Below are 16,843 nucleotides of genomic sequence, written 5' to 3'. Positions count from 1 at the left end.
TCCCACTTTTAAAATGTTGATAAACTTTTAAATGATAAGAAACAGGATTAATAATAATTACAATTTTATATAACGTGGTTTAATAAATACAGCTTCATGCACAGTTTTTTTAAATGAACATATTTTAGTAAATAAGAAAGTTTTGCTTTTGCTTTTTGCTTTAAAAATTTTCAACAGTTCTCAACCTATGTTTTTTTCAAGAAATTCAGTCCTCCAGTTTAGGCCTTAGTCACACGGGCGTTTTTTCCCGCGATTTGCGGATCGCACAGCACAGGGCCAATCAGGGGCAGCTCTCACTCACCCATTCATGAATTCATGAATGGGTGTGAGTGAGAGCTGCCTCCGATTGGTCAGGCTGTGACCAATCAGAGGCAGCTCATTCAGCAGGCGGGGATTTTAAATCCCCGGCTGCTGAATACTACAGAGAGCAGTTCAGGAGAACTGCCGGCCGGCCACGGCTGAACTCCGTCTGCCGGGACAAGGTGAGTATATATATATATTTTTTTTTACACATTTCTGGATGAATTGCAGGGAAGGGCTTATATATTTAAGCCCTTCCCGAAAATTCATCCCACGCACGCCGGCAGCCCATTGCTTTCAATGGAGCCGGCTGTATTGCCAGCTCCATTGAATTTAGTGGGCAAACATTGTTCTTCTCTGCCACAGCTGTTACAGCTGTGGCAGAGAAGAATGATTTGTCTAGTATATGTTCTCAATGGGGTCGGCGCTGCTGCCATCGGCCCCATTGAGCGCATATAGAGAAGAGAACAAGAATCGCAGATCGCAGATAGGTGCGATCTGCGATTTCTGTTCTATAATTTATGGGACGAGCGCATAAAAAGCGCTCATGTGTCCGATACCATTGCAAAGCAATGGTTTTATAAAATCGCCGGACACATGCGCATGCGCAAATCACGCGAAAAAACACCCGTCTGACTAAGCCCTTATAGTGTACAGCAATATTTGTTTAAAAGTTGCAATAATCCAGTAATTTTAGTTGTGATGGACTGGAAGAGTAAATGGATTGTTTAAAGGGGTATTTCTAGAATATACTTCTATCACCTATATATAGGATAGATGATAAATGTCTGATCAATGGTGGTCTCACCACTGAGACGCACATCAATTCCAAGAATGGTGGTTCCATATCCCCTTCTCATTACTGTGAGCTCGGTCCACTCACTTACAGTAATGTGGAGATTGAATGGTGCGATGGTCAAGAACATGTAGCACTGATTTATTCATTTCAATGGGGCTCTCAGAAATAGCCAAATAGAAGCTCTCGGCTATCTGTTTCAATGCCTTTTGAGATTAATAGAGTTGCTACATTTAATCTCTTCCTCACTGCAGGGAATGCAGAAAGCCCACAGTGAGGATGTGTGGGAACATGGGACGTCTGTTCTCAGGATTGATGGAGGTCTCAGGTACAACCCATTTAATGATGATAACACCTGTCCAGATGGGCATTTAAGGGCATATGGACATGCGCATGAAAATTGCATGTTGCAGAGATTCAATGCCTTTCTTGCAAAACGCATCACACTCACAGCATACATTGCAGGATCTCAAGAGTTTGAAGGACTGATATTAGACTCGCCTGCATTAATTCACCCCAAAAGTAGCTTTTAATCTAGCGGTTACAGCATGGAGAATGCATGCCTGAAAATGCTTCTTCCATTGATAACAGCTGATTGAAGAGGTTATCATCATGATACAAACCTTTTAATGAAACAATACATCATAGATGTAAAAATGGAGCCATAAAGATTACTACTGGAATGAATACTACATAATGTAATCTTTGTTTTTGTTAAAACAGTGACAACAACCTAGCAAGGGAAAAATGAGCAATTTCTAAAAAATCTACAGGATCACCAGGAGATCCTACAATTGGCCCAGATTGTGGAGTAATAGGTCTGAAAGCTGCCACAGAACGCAGCCCAATTTAGATGATCCCTGTAGCAGAAACTTTTGCAATAAGTCTGACCCATGTAAACATATCAATGTCATTGCTCAATCAGACTCACAAGCCTTTTCCTAACCTTTGTAAAAAGGTGTTCTGAATGTGGGCACACTGTGTAGTTTTGATTCAGTTCTTGTAAGCTAAAATTCAGATTGGATCCAAAATAGAAAAACATAAAACTTCCCTTCAAGAGATGAGCGAACGTACTCGTTTAGGGCAAATACTCAATCGAGCATCACTTTTTTCGAGTAACTGCCTACTCGGGTGAAAAGATTCGGAGGGCACCTGGGGGCGGGGGGCGGCGTGGTGGAGCCGGGGGTAGCAGTGGGGAACAGGGGGAGCTCTCTCTCTCCCCCACTCCCCTCTGCAACCCCCCGCTCACCCCCGCCGCTCTCCGAATCTTTTTCGCCCGATTAGGCAGTTACTCGAAAAAAGCGATGCTCGATCGAGTAATTGCCCTAAACGAGTACGTTCGCTCATCTCTATTCCCTTTCCATTTCTCATTTTGGGTTAAAAATATTTATTACCATGGAAAGTAAAAGCATTTTGCAAGAATTAGCCATTACTCCTGATTGTTGGTGGACCCACTGCCAACACCTCTGTTTCTGCAGTGTTAGAGGTGAATCGCACACAGTTTTGAATTTTTAAAACTCCCATTCATTCTTTAAGCTTGAATCCCAAGTATTTTAGGACATTATTTTAATTCTTGTTACATCCATCCAGTATATAACCAATAGCAGGGAATAAAGCAAGCCGAATTTATGAGACAGACTAGTAGATGTATGACACAGGGTGATGCCCAAACCATCACTGAACTGATCCAGCCGGTCTCACCGAGAAAAGCAGAGCACCCACTAAGAAAAAGGGTGACCCCATTAAAGGTTGGAAAAAACTGGAAGGCCCGAGATTGTACAAGGACTCTGGTCTGATCTGTGCACAGAGAAGGGGTAGGGGCAACCCAGAATTTAGAGAACAGGTGATCTCTGCAGTCTAATGTGAAAAGACAGAAGTGTGAAGAATCACACACCAAAAACCTGAATGTCCACTCCAAACTACACAAAAGTATAATAGGCATCCTCTCTTAGGAAGTGCCAAAATGTATATACTAATAGATTCATTGTTTGGCTGACTGGAGTGCCCAACATCCCAGCCAGCCCATCAAAGAAATCACTGAATACTTCTCCTATGTTGCCCAGGTACCAAATGACGCTGAGAATGCGCCGAACTGCACATCACATGACATTGTTTTGGCACAGTGATGTCAGCAAGGAGTCGCATTGATGCCCAGATCCCAGCGACAAGTAACAAGCCAGCTCCACCTTGCCAATTTTATTGTACTTTACATTTGTGGTAGTTTTCTGCATTGACCTAGCAAGGATCTCGCACGAAAAAGAGCCATATTGGATTTTCTACTCTATAAAAGTAAGTCTAGAAACAACTTCCAAAAAGTACAGCCAAAGATTCTTCTAATCAATTAATTTGAACTAAGTTGTAAGTTACGATAAGCAATTTTCCTAAAAGTATGTAGAATTTTGTTACATTTTTGCCATTCTTTTAGATTTTAAGTCTACGGATTTTTGAAAATCAAAACCACCTTACTTGTTCAGAACATAATCTGTATGTAGCTACAATTTTAGCAGCAAGACTGCGAGCATCAACAAAGCCCATCGAATAAAGAGATATTTCCGCAATTAAAGTATAATCTGGTACCATCATAGCCACAGTCCGAAAGAGAACCTACAAAAAAGACAATTCAGAAAATAAATGCATACTATATTTTCCTGGTAGATGATTATTTTAAATGCTATAAAGAGACGTTATACCGAGACATTTTTAAGGATAACGAACAATAACAAACATCATATAATGTATTTGTTCTTGAAATAAAGTATTTTAAGCAACACATTTTTGACCACCCAAACCATTCCATTCAATCTCCTCTCACTAAAGCTGCCTACCACTAATGACTGCTCAGGGTCACTTTTGCCACTAGTACTACTTCTAACTCTCTAGGTCTGGCACTTTCTTGGATCACTTTCCATCTTTCTAACCCACACTCTCACCACCACATGCTGCATGCAACCCAAAAAGATTTCCCTTATCTATCTTCGAGCGCAGAGATCTGTGATTGGCTGCAGCAGCCTATGACGTCTTGTACAAAGGCTGCTGTAGCCTGTAAACTTGACATCACAGGTGAGACTGGAGCTGTCGCTGTGGGTGATGAGGAGACCAGGAGAGGTGAGTATGTTACTGTTTATTATTTTATGACATGGTGAACGTCTTTACATGGTTTTAAGAAAATATTTTATCCTGAATAACTGCTTGAACTGCTGCCAGACCTATTCGTACCTGCTATGTAAGGTTTGAAAACTATAAAAAGAGGTGTCACCATGATATCATATTCATATCTTTATTGATACAATCAACTGAAAAATAAAATAAGTATACCTGAATGTACATAATATAGGCCATCATTGATCAAACATATACACAGTAATCATTAGTGTGACATATGCATATCATTAGTAAAACATATGCTAAAACCCTATAAGTATACTATCAATATGAGAAGCAAAGGTAAAAGTGTGATACGACCATGGTCTGCCATATAGCGAGCAACATGTACAATAAATAATGAGTAAATATTAGAGATGAGTGAGCACGCTCGGATAAGACAGTTACTCGAGCGAGCATCGCTCTTCTCGAGTAACTGCATTCTCGTCTGAGCAGGCTCAGGCTCAGGGGAGGTGCATATCTCTCTCACTCACCCCTGCTAACCCCTTCCGCCCCCCCCCCCCCGAGCCTGCTCCGATGAGAATGCAGTTACTCGAGAAGAGCGATGCTCGCTCGAGTAACTGCCTTATCTGATCATGCTCACTCATCTCTAATAAATATACTTTAAAGAGAGCATTTGGTGCGGATTAAATGCAGATTTTCTGTTGTGGATTCGTTGTGGATTTTCTGTTGTAGAATGTCCACAACATTTGAACATACCCTAACAGGGTGAGAGAGAGCACAAGGATATGCCCTGATGCGATTTTTAGTGACCCATCTTCCAGGGACCCCCAAAATTCTATATCCGTTGTCCCTTTTTTTAAATTATACACGGTGCTTACTGAGTGAACTATGGTCAAATTGCATTTCACTTCTCATGTTTTGAGTATACAGTAGTTATGACTATTTTAATAATTACTATATACATGAGGAGACAACAAAAGCCTGTTTTTGTATGCTTCGATTTATTTATCTTTGAATGGGTAAATGCACAGGCGCGGAAAACCAGTGGCGGGATTTCCTGCAGAATTTCCGCCCATGCACGCTGCCATAGGATTGCATGAGTTAATGCAGTCCTATGCAGACAGCCACGTTTTGTCAACTTGAAAACTCTCGCAGTAAACAAATCACAGAGGCCCGCACAGAAATGTAATCTCTGACACGCCAGCTCTTCTCTGCGCATGTGCCGGCTGCGAGGCAGCCGGCACACAACAGAGCGGAGGAGACGCTGGGAGGTGAGCTGCAAGGGCCACTGCAGGGGCACGGGTCGCATCCCGCTGCGAGAATTCTTGCAGCTAGATCCAACCCAACCGTCTGCATGAGGCCAATGGTATTTTTTTTTATTATGCTTTCAGAAGATTGCGTCAACAAAGATGTAGAGATTACATCATGGACTCTTGTAGGTTTTCAAATGTTGTGTATCATGAGCTGGGACCAGGGCTGCAACTAAAAGGGATGCAGAGGGTGCCGTTGCACCCAGGCCCAGGAGCCTTAGGGTGCCCATAAGGCCTCTCTTCTCCATATAAGGAGCCCAGTACTATGAATAAAGCATTATAGTTGGGGGCCCTGTTACAGATTTTGCATTGGGGCTCAGGAGCTTCAAGCTACACTTCTGGCTGGGATTGTTCAGTTAACTGCTGTATTAATGTTGGATTGATCAGGTACTATTGGTATATCTGCTATGCTAAGTGCCAGAGAATTTGATCGCTCTATACATCTATCTATCTTTTTCTGATCCATGTTAAATAAATTCAATTTTTTTTTCAACATTCTCTTTAGTGGTTCTTAGAATACAAAAAATGACAGAGAATTGTTAGTAACATGGCTGTCTGTTCTAATTAAAATTTAAATTGAAAACCAGGTTCTAATGAAGAAAAGCATAGTTCTAGGTCCAGTGGGAACAGCCTTGTGTGATTTGAAAGCTAGACACAGAAGGACAATGAATTTACTTGGGCATGAATTCTAACAGCCGATCAGCAGTTTCAATATCTACAGTGGTCTTTAAAGAATATTCGAGAGTTCTCCATATATTTGGACTGAATATATACTTATCAGACAAAAACAGTAACATAACTATTTACAATTGTAAGAATATGAGACATTATCAAGCAAGGGACAATTTTACTACTGTTTACTGTATGACATTTCAGAGCTTTATTTGAAAGTTTGCTAGCCAGCTAGTGTCATTAATCTTAATTTTATTTTACAGTATATGCATCACCTTATAATTTCGTTTTCTAATCTGTGTTCATTTTCTGATTATATACTCACATTGTATTGAAATTAATGATGGCCTTAGGAAGAACACAAAAAAGAAGAAGTGAAGGAAAGTGAAAAGATCGAAAAAGCAGAGTCAAGGGGTGGTCTATGTGACTTTACCATTGATAGCCTATCCTTAGGATAAAACATCAACATTTGATTGGCAAAGGTCTAGCCTCACAGACTCTGTAGATCAGCACAGTGTTGGACCATACAATGTGCCTGTGTAAACAATTAAAGGGATCAGGAGGTAGGACCCCTGCTGTTCAAACATCAATGACCTATGCTGCATTTAGATGAAATGATTATTGCTCAAAAAATTATTCAAACGAGCAAAAGTGAATGATAATCATTCAGTCAAAGTGCAAGCCAATGACTGCACGACAAATGAGAATTGTTCACTTCTCGTTCATTGTTCAGTTTCTTCAGGCTTAATAAAAGTCATCGTTATTGCTTGCTTATCGTTAAAACAGCAATCATTCAGTCCCTGTATTCACTTATAAAGGGACTGAACAATTCTTGCTTGAACAAACCAACAATGCATTTGCGGTGATGTCACTCGATCATTCAAACAAGGATTGGCTCATCTAAAAGGACCCTAAGAATAGGCCATCAATGTTAATACTAAGAATAAGCCATCAGTATTCTAGAGATGTCCTTTAAGAAGTTTAAATAGAAAGAGAACAATATTGAATAAGAAGCTTGAGTCAATGATTACAATGCTATTGTATAACGCAACTATTTATGTATTCTAATTTATGATATATAGTAATTTCATGTTACTTGATGGTGAAATCTACCTTTAAGTTATCTGGAAGCTCTGCTCTTCCAGCGTATCCTGGGTTCATCGTTATAAATACTGTACATGATGAGTCTAAACGTATTTTAGTATCTTCAAACACAAAAGTTTGAACTTGCTCTGATATGGCTCGTTGGATAGTCTGAATTTGTTGCGCAACTACAGAAAGTACCTAAAAGAAAACATTTAATAAAGTAAGGGAAGTACATTCACAATATCCATACATGTACAAAATAAACATAAGAATAAAATTACAATTTTCACACATATTGATGTCAATCAGCACAGGATTTTGGACATAAAAAAACACATAAATGATTATGAAAGGTGGCATATTATTGCAGACATTTTTACAACTGGAAGTCTATTCCATACATCTGAATGGAGTTGTTTATGGAGAATGAACATGGATGCTTACAAATGTCATTTGGATGACTAGGGCATAGTAGCATTGTATGTGGGGCCAAAAAACACATATGTCCATCCAGTTCAGCTTATTGCCCCCCAATGTTGATCCAGAGGAAGGCAAAAAAAACCCCAATAAGATAGAAGCTAATTTTCCCCATTTAAGCAAAAAAAAAATCCTTGCTGACTACAATCTGGTATTCGTAATAATCCCTGGATCAACAACCCTTTTGAAGTTATTAATGATCATAATATATACTATTGTAGTACTCAAGAAAGGCGTCCGGGACCCTCCTAAACGCTTTCTATATAGTTTGTCTTCACTACGTTCTCAGACAGATAGCTCCACAGTCTCAATGCTCTTATAGTAAAGAACTCCCTTCTTTGTCAATGTAGACACTTTCTTTCCTCTAGATGTAGAGGATGTCTGCTTGTTATTGTCGCAGTCCTGGGTATAAATAGATGATGCAAGAGATCTCTGTATTGTCCCTTGATATATTTGTACATAGTTATTAGGTTGCCCCTCAGCCATCTTTTTCCTAAACTAAATAATCCCAATTTTGATAATCTCTCTGGGTGTTGTAGTCCACCCATTCTGTTTATTACTTTGTACCCGCTCAAGCTCTGATATGTCCTTCTTGAGTACCAGTGCCAAAACTGTACACAATATTCCATGTGTGATCTGACCAGTGACTTGTAAAGAGGAAGAACAATTTTCTCATCATGTGCACCTAGACCTTTTTCATGCACCCCACGATCCTGTTTGCCTTGGCAGCAGCTGCCTGACACTGCTTGCTTCAGTTAAGCTTACAGTTAACTAAAATCCCCAAGTCCTTTTCTATATCAGTGTTACCCAGTGGTTTCCCATTGAGTGTGTAATGGTGACATGTGTTTCTTCTGCCCATAAGCATAACTTTACATTTATCAGTGTTAACTAAACCTCATTTGCCTCAAACTTATCCAGATCCTCTTGCAATCTCCTTGCATCCTCTCTTGTGTCAATATTTTACATAGTTTTGTGTCATCTGCAATATTGATATTTTACTGAACAATCCTTTTACTAGGTCATTAAGAAATATATTAAAAAGAAACCACTGTGGTACCCCACTAGTAACAATAACCCAATCAGAGTATGTACCATTTATAACCACCCTCTGCTTTCTATCACTGAGCCACTTATTTACCCACTAACACACATTCTCACCCAGACCAAGCATTCTCATTTTATATACCAACCTTTTATGCAGCAAAGTATCAAACACTTTGGAAAAGTCCAGATACACAAGATCCAATGACTCTCCCTGATTCAGTCTAGAACTTACCTCCTTGTACAAGTTGATCCGGTTGGTTTGGCAGGTGCGATCTCTTATAAACCCATGCTGATATGGAGTTATACAGTCAATTTCCTTGAACTACTCCAGGATAGCATCTCTTGGAAACCATCAAACATTTTACCCACAATATAAGTAAGACTTACTGGCCTGTAATTTCCAGGTTCACTTTTTGACCTATTTTGAATATTGGCACCACATGCACCACATTAGCTATGCGCCAATCCAGTGGAACAGACCCTGTGACTATAGAGTCCTTAAATATAAAAAACAAGGGTCTGTGTATCACATTACTTAATTCCCTTAAAACCCGGGGGTATATGCATTGGCAGAAATTTCTGCAACCAGTCTACTGCATATGAATATACCCTGACACTTCTATTTAAAGTTATGTTTTTTTTTAGCTCACCAAAATTAATACAAGTGGATCTGTAAAGCTTTCTATTTTATATACCATGTTGTGAGGGTATATGTATATACTGCCATATGTTTTTCAGGCTTTTATACCTGTATGCAAGTTCTATTCAATGCTAAAATGACAAAAACTTAATATGTCGCCTTATATCAGATATGCCAAAAGCTTTGCAAGGCTGAGAGAGATGTGTCCAGAAATTCAGAGATGATACAGAACCGGATACAAAGGCAGCGTGCTTGGCTATTTTCCCAGTATCTAGATAACGACTGTTAAACTACGTATATGAATATCACTGCCTCAGGCGGAAATGCGGACTTTACATATATGGTTATGCAGTGGATTTGAGCCAATGAGACCATTACCCATTCCTAGTGACGTGACCAAAGGGTATAAGACCTCATGTAATTTGTAATAGAGTGTGCAGCTATGTTCCTGTGTGAGGAACTATACCAGACCTCCATGTGTCTCTTCTTTACCGCTGGCAGCAGGGCATTGGGGTGGGCCTGATTGGTGCTGTACACAGAATTTCCCTGACAATGTGGCATTGTATGTTAATTATAACTAACATTTTAAGAAGTAAAGTATATTAAAATGGTTGTCCAGGAATGCCAAAAAATGACTGCCACCTGTACAGCCTGTGCAAACCGGTCCTATGACTGGAGAATGCATATGTAGACCAGAGAAAGAAGAGGGTGGGGTCATAAATGGGGCAGCAATTAGGGGGTGGAACGTAACAGCATAGTGTTAGTTTGTCAGGTTTGCCATTCAGCCTAACAGGAATGAACAGTGTGGCACTGTGCTCCTCCCTCAACCTGTGGCCCCACCCCATCCAGTAGACAAATGCATTCCCCTCCCCTTAGATGGTGGCCATATTTAACATTAACAGATCCAGAAAAGAAAAATTCTCTCTGCGCTCATAGAAGTTGTGATAGTGAAGGAGACTTACATAAAGAGGTGTAAGTCTCCTTCACCATCACTAACCCTGTCATTCACTGAGTGGCTGTGATTGGCTCATTCAGCTCCGGCTGTGATTGGCTGGAGCTCGATCCAATCACAGCACTTGCTTTGCTGAAGGCGGGGTATTCAAAGCCCCTTCACCAGTAAGAAGCTGAGATGTCAGAGCGGAGGACACTGCAGTTTGCCGCAGCCCCCCTGGAGACCTTCGCAAGGCATCCGGATGCCGCGGACCAGGTGAGTATAAGCCCCACCCCTGAAAATAAGACACTGTGCCTCTTTTGGGGCAAAAATTAATATAAGACACTGTCTTATTTTCAGAGAAACATAGTAGTATCTTGTATGTGTTTAAATCTCTGCTAATTGTGATCTTAGAGGTCAAGTGTTAGGTCCTGTTAGTGTTTGACAGCTATTTCTGTATGCACAGTCATACACAGATAGCTGTCAGTCACTGATAAGACTTGCCCACTGGACCTTTAACCCCTTAACGACCAGCCCATAGTGTTTTTACGTCCTCCCGAAGTGGGCTCTATTCTCTGAGGACGTAAAAACATGCTTCCTGCAGAGAATAGTGCCCCTCGGGCTGTGGACGTGACAGCTCCATGCTGTCGGTGTCCGCAGGTAGCTGACAGCATGGAGCTGTCATCCCGGGCTGTTCGGAGCCCCCCCCGGCATTGCGATCGGCGCTATGCAATGGATAGCGCCGATCGCAAAAAAAGTAAATAAACGTACATAAAAGTTAAAGATTCAGCTGCTCTGATGGATCGGATCCATCGGAGCAGCTGAAATTACTCACCCAGGTCTGGCACGCTGCTCCCCGCTCTCCTGCCGCTCCGGGGCCCGAAGCCGGTCTTCTGCGCATGCGCGCCAGGCGGCATTACGTCAGCCGCATGCGCAGAAGGCCCGGCGGCGCGGGAGATTTAAAATCTCCTGGCTCCCGGCTCCTGTAGGTAGCCGGGAGGCAGGAGATGTCAGCGGGGACTGCGGTGAGCGGTCCCCGGTACCGCGATCGCCGTTATCCAATGGTTAGCGGCGATCGCGAAAAAGTTAAAAAAAAGTTTAAAAAAAGTCAGTTTCACCTCCCCTCATGGATCGGATCCATGAGGGGAGGTGAAAATACTCACCCCCAGTCCTCAGCGGTGTCCCGATGTCCCGGGACCCGAATCCCCGTCTGCGCATGCGCGCCCGATGATTGACATCGGGCGCGTGAACAGACGGGCTCGAGCCCCGGGAAATTTAAAATCCCTCTGCTTCTGGCTGCCATGTGTAGCTGGGAGCAGAGAGATTATACCGGGGACATGATCACTGTCATCCAATGGATGACAGTGATCATGTAAAGTGAGAAAAAAGTGTAAAAAAGTAAAAAAAAAAAAAAGTAAAAAAAAGTTTTTAAAAGTTTAAAAAGCGTACGTTTCATCTCCCCTCATGGATCATATCCGTGAGGGAGGATGAAAGTACGTACCTAAGGCCCCCAGATTTATCCGCGGACCTTACCACAGCTTCTGCACACGCGCCCGTCGCCAAAATGGCGGGCGCATGCGCAAAAGCTGTGGATTGCCAGGATAATTTAAATTCTCCCTGCTCCTGGCTACAAAACGTAGCCAAGAGCATGGAGATTTAATGGGGGTCCGCGGTGAGCGGTTCCTGGTCACGTGTTCGCCATTATCCAATAATGGCGATCACGTAAAAGTTAAAAAAAAAATTTGAAGTTTCATCTCCCCTCACTGATGCGATCGGTGAGAGGAGATGAATCTTTTTACCGGAGGCCTCCGTATTTGAATCCCGACGCGATCTTCCTCCGTGGACCTTCCAGGATTCTGCACATGCGATTGCCGGCAAAAAGCCGGACACATGCGCAGGAGTCAGGGAGCCCAGGAAATTTAAAATCTCCTTGCTCCCAGCGACCAACGGTCACAGAGAGCCTGGAGCAGTGACCAGGGGCCTCGTTGAGCGGTCCCCGGTCACGTGATAAAAAGGTAGCGATCTACCTTAGGCCGGTCTCACATGACCGGATAGGAATGACGGATTCCGCATGCGTCTGATCCGCGGTAATACGCAGATCAATCGCATTGGATTACACAATTCCGCTCACATTAGCGGGTCAGAATTGTGTTATCCACTCGCAGAAAAGAGAACGCAGCAGGTTCTATTTTACTGCGGATATCGGCAACATAGAGCCCATTGTGCTCCATGGTCGTGGATATACCCGCAGCCCATACGCAACTACATTGTATACGGGCTGCGGGTACCCGCGTCATCGCTAAGCGATGGTGCGGGAAATACAAACAAAGGTGTACTGTGCATGACCGCCTGTGTGAGTAGGCAGTTATGCGCAGTACATTACGCAGCCGTACGCAGGGTCACAGCCGGGCTCACAGATGGGATCCGCTGTGGGCCTCCGCAAGCGGATTCCGCCTGCACCCGCGTGAGCCCGGCGTTATTCAGACCGCTACCTGTGATACGTATTTTACAAGAAGCCCCGGGAACGCTCGCTTTCCTGCAGTTCCAGGAGCACCTTGTTGAGCGCCTTCTGTGTGAGACCGCCGCACCTCATCAAGCTTACGGAGACTCACGGAACGCCACTTTTTACACCCCATACCCGCCACTGAGGTCATGAAATACCCCCAAAAAGCATGAGAGGAGGGGGGGGATACCCGGTTTTATTGCCCCATGGGCCCATTCAACCAGCCTCCGTAATTACCCCTGTCTTCGGAAATACTACACAGTTCACATTTTTACTTTTATCTAAGATTTGCGAACGCCAAAAAGGGCGCTGAGGGGGAGGGGGGGGATTTTTAGGGAGTCAATCTTTATTCTGTACAAATAAGCAATGGGGCCTGGAATTTATTCAGTTGTGCCCTAAAATCCAACAGGTGTTCCGTCCTTTATAGGCCTTGCCATGCGTCCTGTAAGTAGATTAGGGCCACAATGGGTATGTTTCTGAACTCGGGACAAACGGGGGTATCCATTTTGGGGTGAACGTCTTCATTCCTATGTGCACTGTACAAAAAAACTGTTTTTAAATTGAAAAAATTGCCAAAAAAATTGAAAATCGTAACTTTTTCCTTCTGCTTTGCTTAGATTCATTCAAATACTGTGGGGTCAAAATACGCAGTACACCCCTAGATGAATTCGTTAAGGGGTCTAGTTTTCAAAATGGGGTCATTTGAGGGGGTTCTTTATAGTTTTGGCCGCTCAATGGCTCTATAAGTGGGCAATGGGGCCTGGAATTTATTCAGCTGTACCCTGAAATCCAACGGGTATTCCTTTCATTGTAGGCCTAGCCATGGGTCCTGTAAGTCTATTAGGGCCACAATGGGTATGTTTCTGAACACGGGACAAACAGGGGTATCCATTTTGGGGTGAAAGCCTTCATTTATATGTGTGCTGTACAAAAAAAACTGTTTTTAAATTGACACAATAGCCCAAAAAATGAAAATCCTATTTTTTTCCTTTTGCTTTGCTTAAATTTATTCAAAAACTGTGGGGTCAAAATATGCAGTACATCCCTAGATAAATTCGTTAAGGGGTCTAGTTTTCAAAATGGGGTCATTTGTGGGGGTTCTATATGGTTTTGGGCGCTCAAGAACTCTACAAGTGGGCAATGGGGCCTAAAAGGACTTCAAGCAAAATCTATGTTCTGAAAGCCACCGATTACTCCTTTTATTTTGGGCCCCGTTGTGCATGCGGAAATAAGATTAGGGCCACAATGGGTATATTTCTGAAAACAGCACAAACAGGGGTATCCATTTTGGGGTGTAAGTCTTCCTTCATATGTGTGCTGTACAAAAAAAGCTGTTTTTAAAATGACAGAATTGCCAAAAAAACAAAAATCCTAATTTTTTCCTTTTGCTTTGCTTGAATTTATTCAAAAACTGTGGGGTCAAAATGCGCAGTACACCCTTAGATAAATTCGTTAAGGAGTCTAGTTTTCAAAATGGGGTCATTTGTGGGGGTTCTCTATGGTTTTGGGCGCTCAAGAACTCTACAAGTGGGCAATGGGGCCTAAAAGGACTTCAAGCAAAATTTGTGTTCCGAAAGCCACCGGTCGCTCCTTTCATTTTGGGCTCCGTTGTGTATCCAGACATAAGATTAGGGCCACAATGGGTATGTCTCTGAACACGGGACAAACAGGGGTATCCATTTTTGGGTGCAAGTCTTCCTTCATATGTGTGCTGTACAAAAAAAGCTGTTTTTAAAATGACAGAATTGCCGAAAAAACGAAAATCACAATTTTTTCCTTTTGCTTGGTTTGAATTCATTCAAAAACTGTGGGGTCAAAATATGCAGTACACCCCTAGATAAATTCCTTAAGGGGTCTAGTTTTCAAAATGGGGTCATTTGTGGGGGTTTTCTATGGTTTTGGGCGCTCAAGAACTCTACATGTGTGCTATGGGGCCTAAAAGGACTTCAAGCAAAATTTCTGTTTTGAAAGACACTGACTACTCCTTTCATTTTGGGCCCCGTTGTGGACTCAGATATAACAATAGGGCCACAATGGGTATATTTCTGAACACGGCAGAAATAGGGGTATCCATTTTGGGGTGTAAATCCTGATTTTCATGTAAACTATAGGAAAAAATTATGTCTTTAAAATGACAGATTTGCAAAAATATGAAATTTTACTTTTTCTCCTCTAAATTGAATTAATTCCTGAAAAAAAACTGTGGGGTCAAAATACTCATGACACCCCTCAGTGAATACATTAAGGGGTGTAGTTTTTAAAATGAGGTCATTTGGGGGGGTATCTATTATTCTGACACTCATGAGCCTTTCCAATCTCGGCTTGGTATAGGAAAACAAAGTGTTCCTCAAAATGCTAAAAAGTAATGTTAAATTTGTACGTCTCCTAAATAGTTAAAAAAAAACGAAAGTTTTTCCAATGTGCGCCCAAAATAAAGTAAACGGGTGGAAATATAAATCTTAGCAAAAATTTCTATATTATGTTTGCACATATTTAAGATATTGCAGTTGGAAATGTGAAAAAATGACGATTTTTTCAAAATTTTCCCAATTTTGGCGCTTTTAATAAATAAACACAATTTCTATCGGTCTATTTTTTCCGCCTAAATGAAGCACAACATGTGGCGAAAAAACAATGTCAGAATCGCTTGGATATGCAAAACCTTTCTGGTGTTTTTCCATGTTAAAGTGACACATGTCAGATTTGCAAAATTTGGCCTGGTCATTAAGGCGCAAACAGGCTTGGTCACTAAGGGGTTAAGCTCACAATTAGCAGAAATTTAAATGCATAAAATACAAGTTATACTGAATCTTTCCCCACAGAACTATATATCAATGTATAACGTGCTGCCTGCAGTTTGCACAGCATGTACAAGCTGACAGGTTCCCTTTAAAACATCATTACTTTTATAATTATATGTAAACTCAACATCATATATTTGATTATATTTTATGTCTGATATGGGAGGAACAAAATCAATATCTTTCATTAAACTATATTTTTTAGATATTGTGGCATGCATTGTAAAAGGTGTATGTACACATGAAAGAACTGAATTTGAAAGTCAGTATTATATTTCTGCATTTATATTTGCACTTGCAGAATTGGTGCTTGCAGTGCATACTAAGTTTTCTGAGAAAGTGGTGTTAGAATTACCTCCAGCTCAATACGATTAAATTCATCAAAGCATGCCCAAGCTCCAGACTGTGCCAGACCTTTGAAGAATTTCCCCATGGCTTTATAGTCTAGTCCATCAGAGCAGTTAAAAACAACACACTAAAAAAGAGAGTAAAGGCCGGTTAAATATTCATAACAGTCACATATAGATATTTGGTAAAAAAATAACGATTAACAGAATAAAAAGAAATAAACAGAGCATAGTCATGTCTGTTTTTTAATTAAAATAATTTCCTATAACGTTATGTTTTCACAATGGCTACACTTGACAACACAGTTAATTAAAAACAATAAAGAGGAAAGCCATACATCTGCAAATGAGACAGCACTGAACTTAATTAAGGGTAATCAAAAAGATCAAAATGGAGTTGAAAAAGGCAGACTACACAAGAAAGTACAATGAAATCAAATATTCTAATTTATGAAAAGTCAGGGTCATAAATATTACTTGCTCATTTTATTCAATCTGTGCCAAGTTTATTGCTTGTGTTATAATATGATCAGAGCAGTAAACAGGATTGCCATGTATGAAACCATAGTTTAAGATAATAATTGGTGTTTATTTTTATTGTATTGATCTGTAAACTACGGGATGGGCTGTCTTGTCTTCAAATGATTCTAAAAAATGGGGGAATTGGTGACATCACGATTCTTAAGCTATCACTATGAATAGAGCAGAAAGCGATCTGACTAGAGATGAGCGAGCACCAAAATTCTCGGGTGCTCTTTGCTCGAGTTGTACTTTTCGTAATGCTCGAGAGCTCATTTCGAGTAACGAACCCCACTGAAGTCAGAGCCTTTT

General features: G+C 41.3%; 1 protein-coding gene across 1 annotated transcript in view; it reads right to left on the bottom strand.

Annotated features, from left to right (window-relative positions):
• The window catches only part of LOC136610023 (dynein axonemal heavy chain 3-like), a 1,175,415-nt gene that overhangs the window by 644,261 nt on the left and 514,311 nt on the right, over nucleotides 1-16,843 (bottom strand). Inside the window, exons 29-31 of the mRNA XM_066589293.1 lie at nucleotides 16,021-16,140; nucleotides 7,297-7,467; nucleotides 3,563-3,700 (exon numbers count right to left, since the gene is read on the bottom strand). Coding sequence (XP_066445390.1) covers nucleotides 3,563-3,700; nucleotides 7,297-7,467; nucleotides 16,021-16,140 — 429 coding nt within the window. The remainder of the gene's footprint in view (nucleotides 1-3,562; nucleotides 3,701-7,296; nucleotides 7,468-16,020; nucleotides 16,141-16,843) is intronic.

The sequence above is a fragment of the Eleutherodactylus coqui genome, chromosome 2, assembly GCF_035609145.1.
Source record: "Eleutherodactylus coqui strain aEleCoq1 chromosome 2, aEleCoq1.hap1, whole genome shotgun sequence".
Lineage (NCBI taxonomy): Eukaryota > Metazoa > Chordata > Amphibia > Anura > Eleutherodactylidae > Eleutherodactylus > Eleutherodactylus coqui.
The sequence above is the reverse complement of the archived record's forward strand: the minus strand, read 5'-3'. Positions and strand labels throughout refer to the sequence as shown.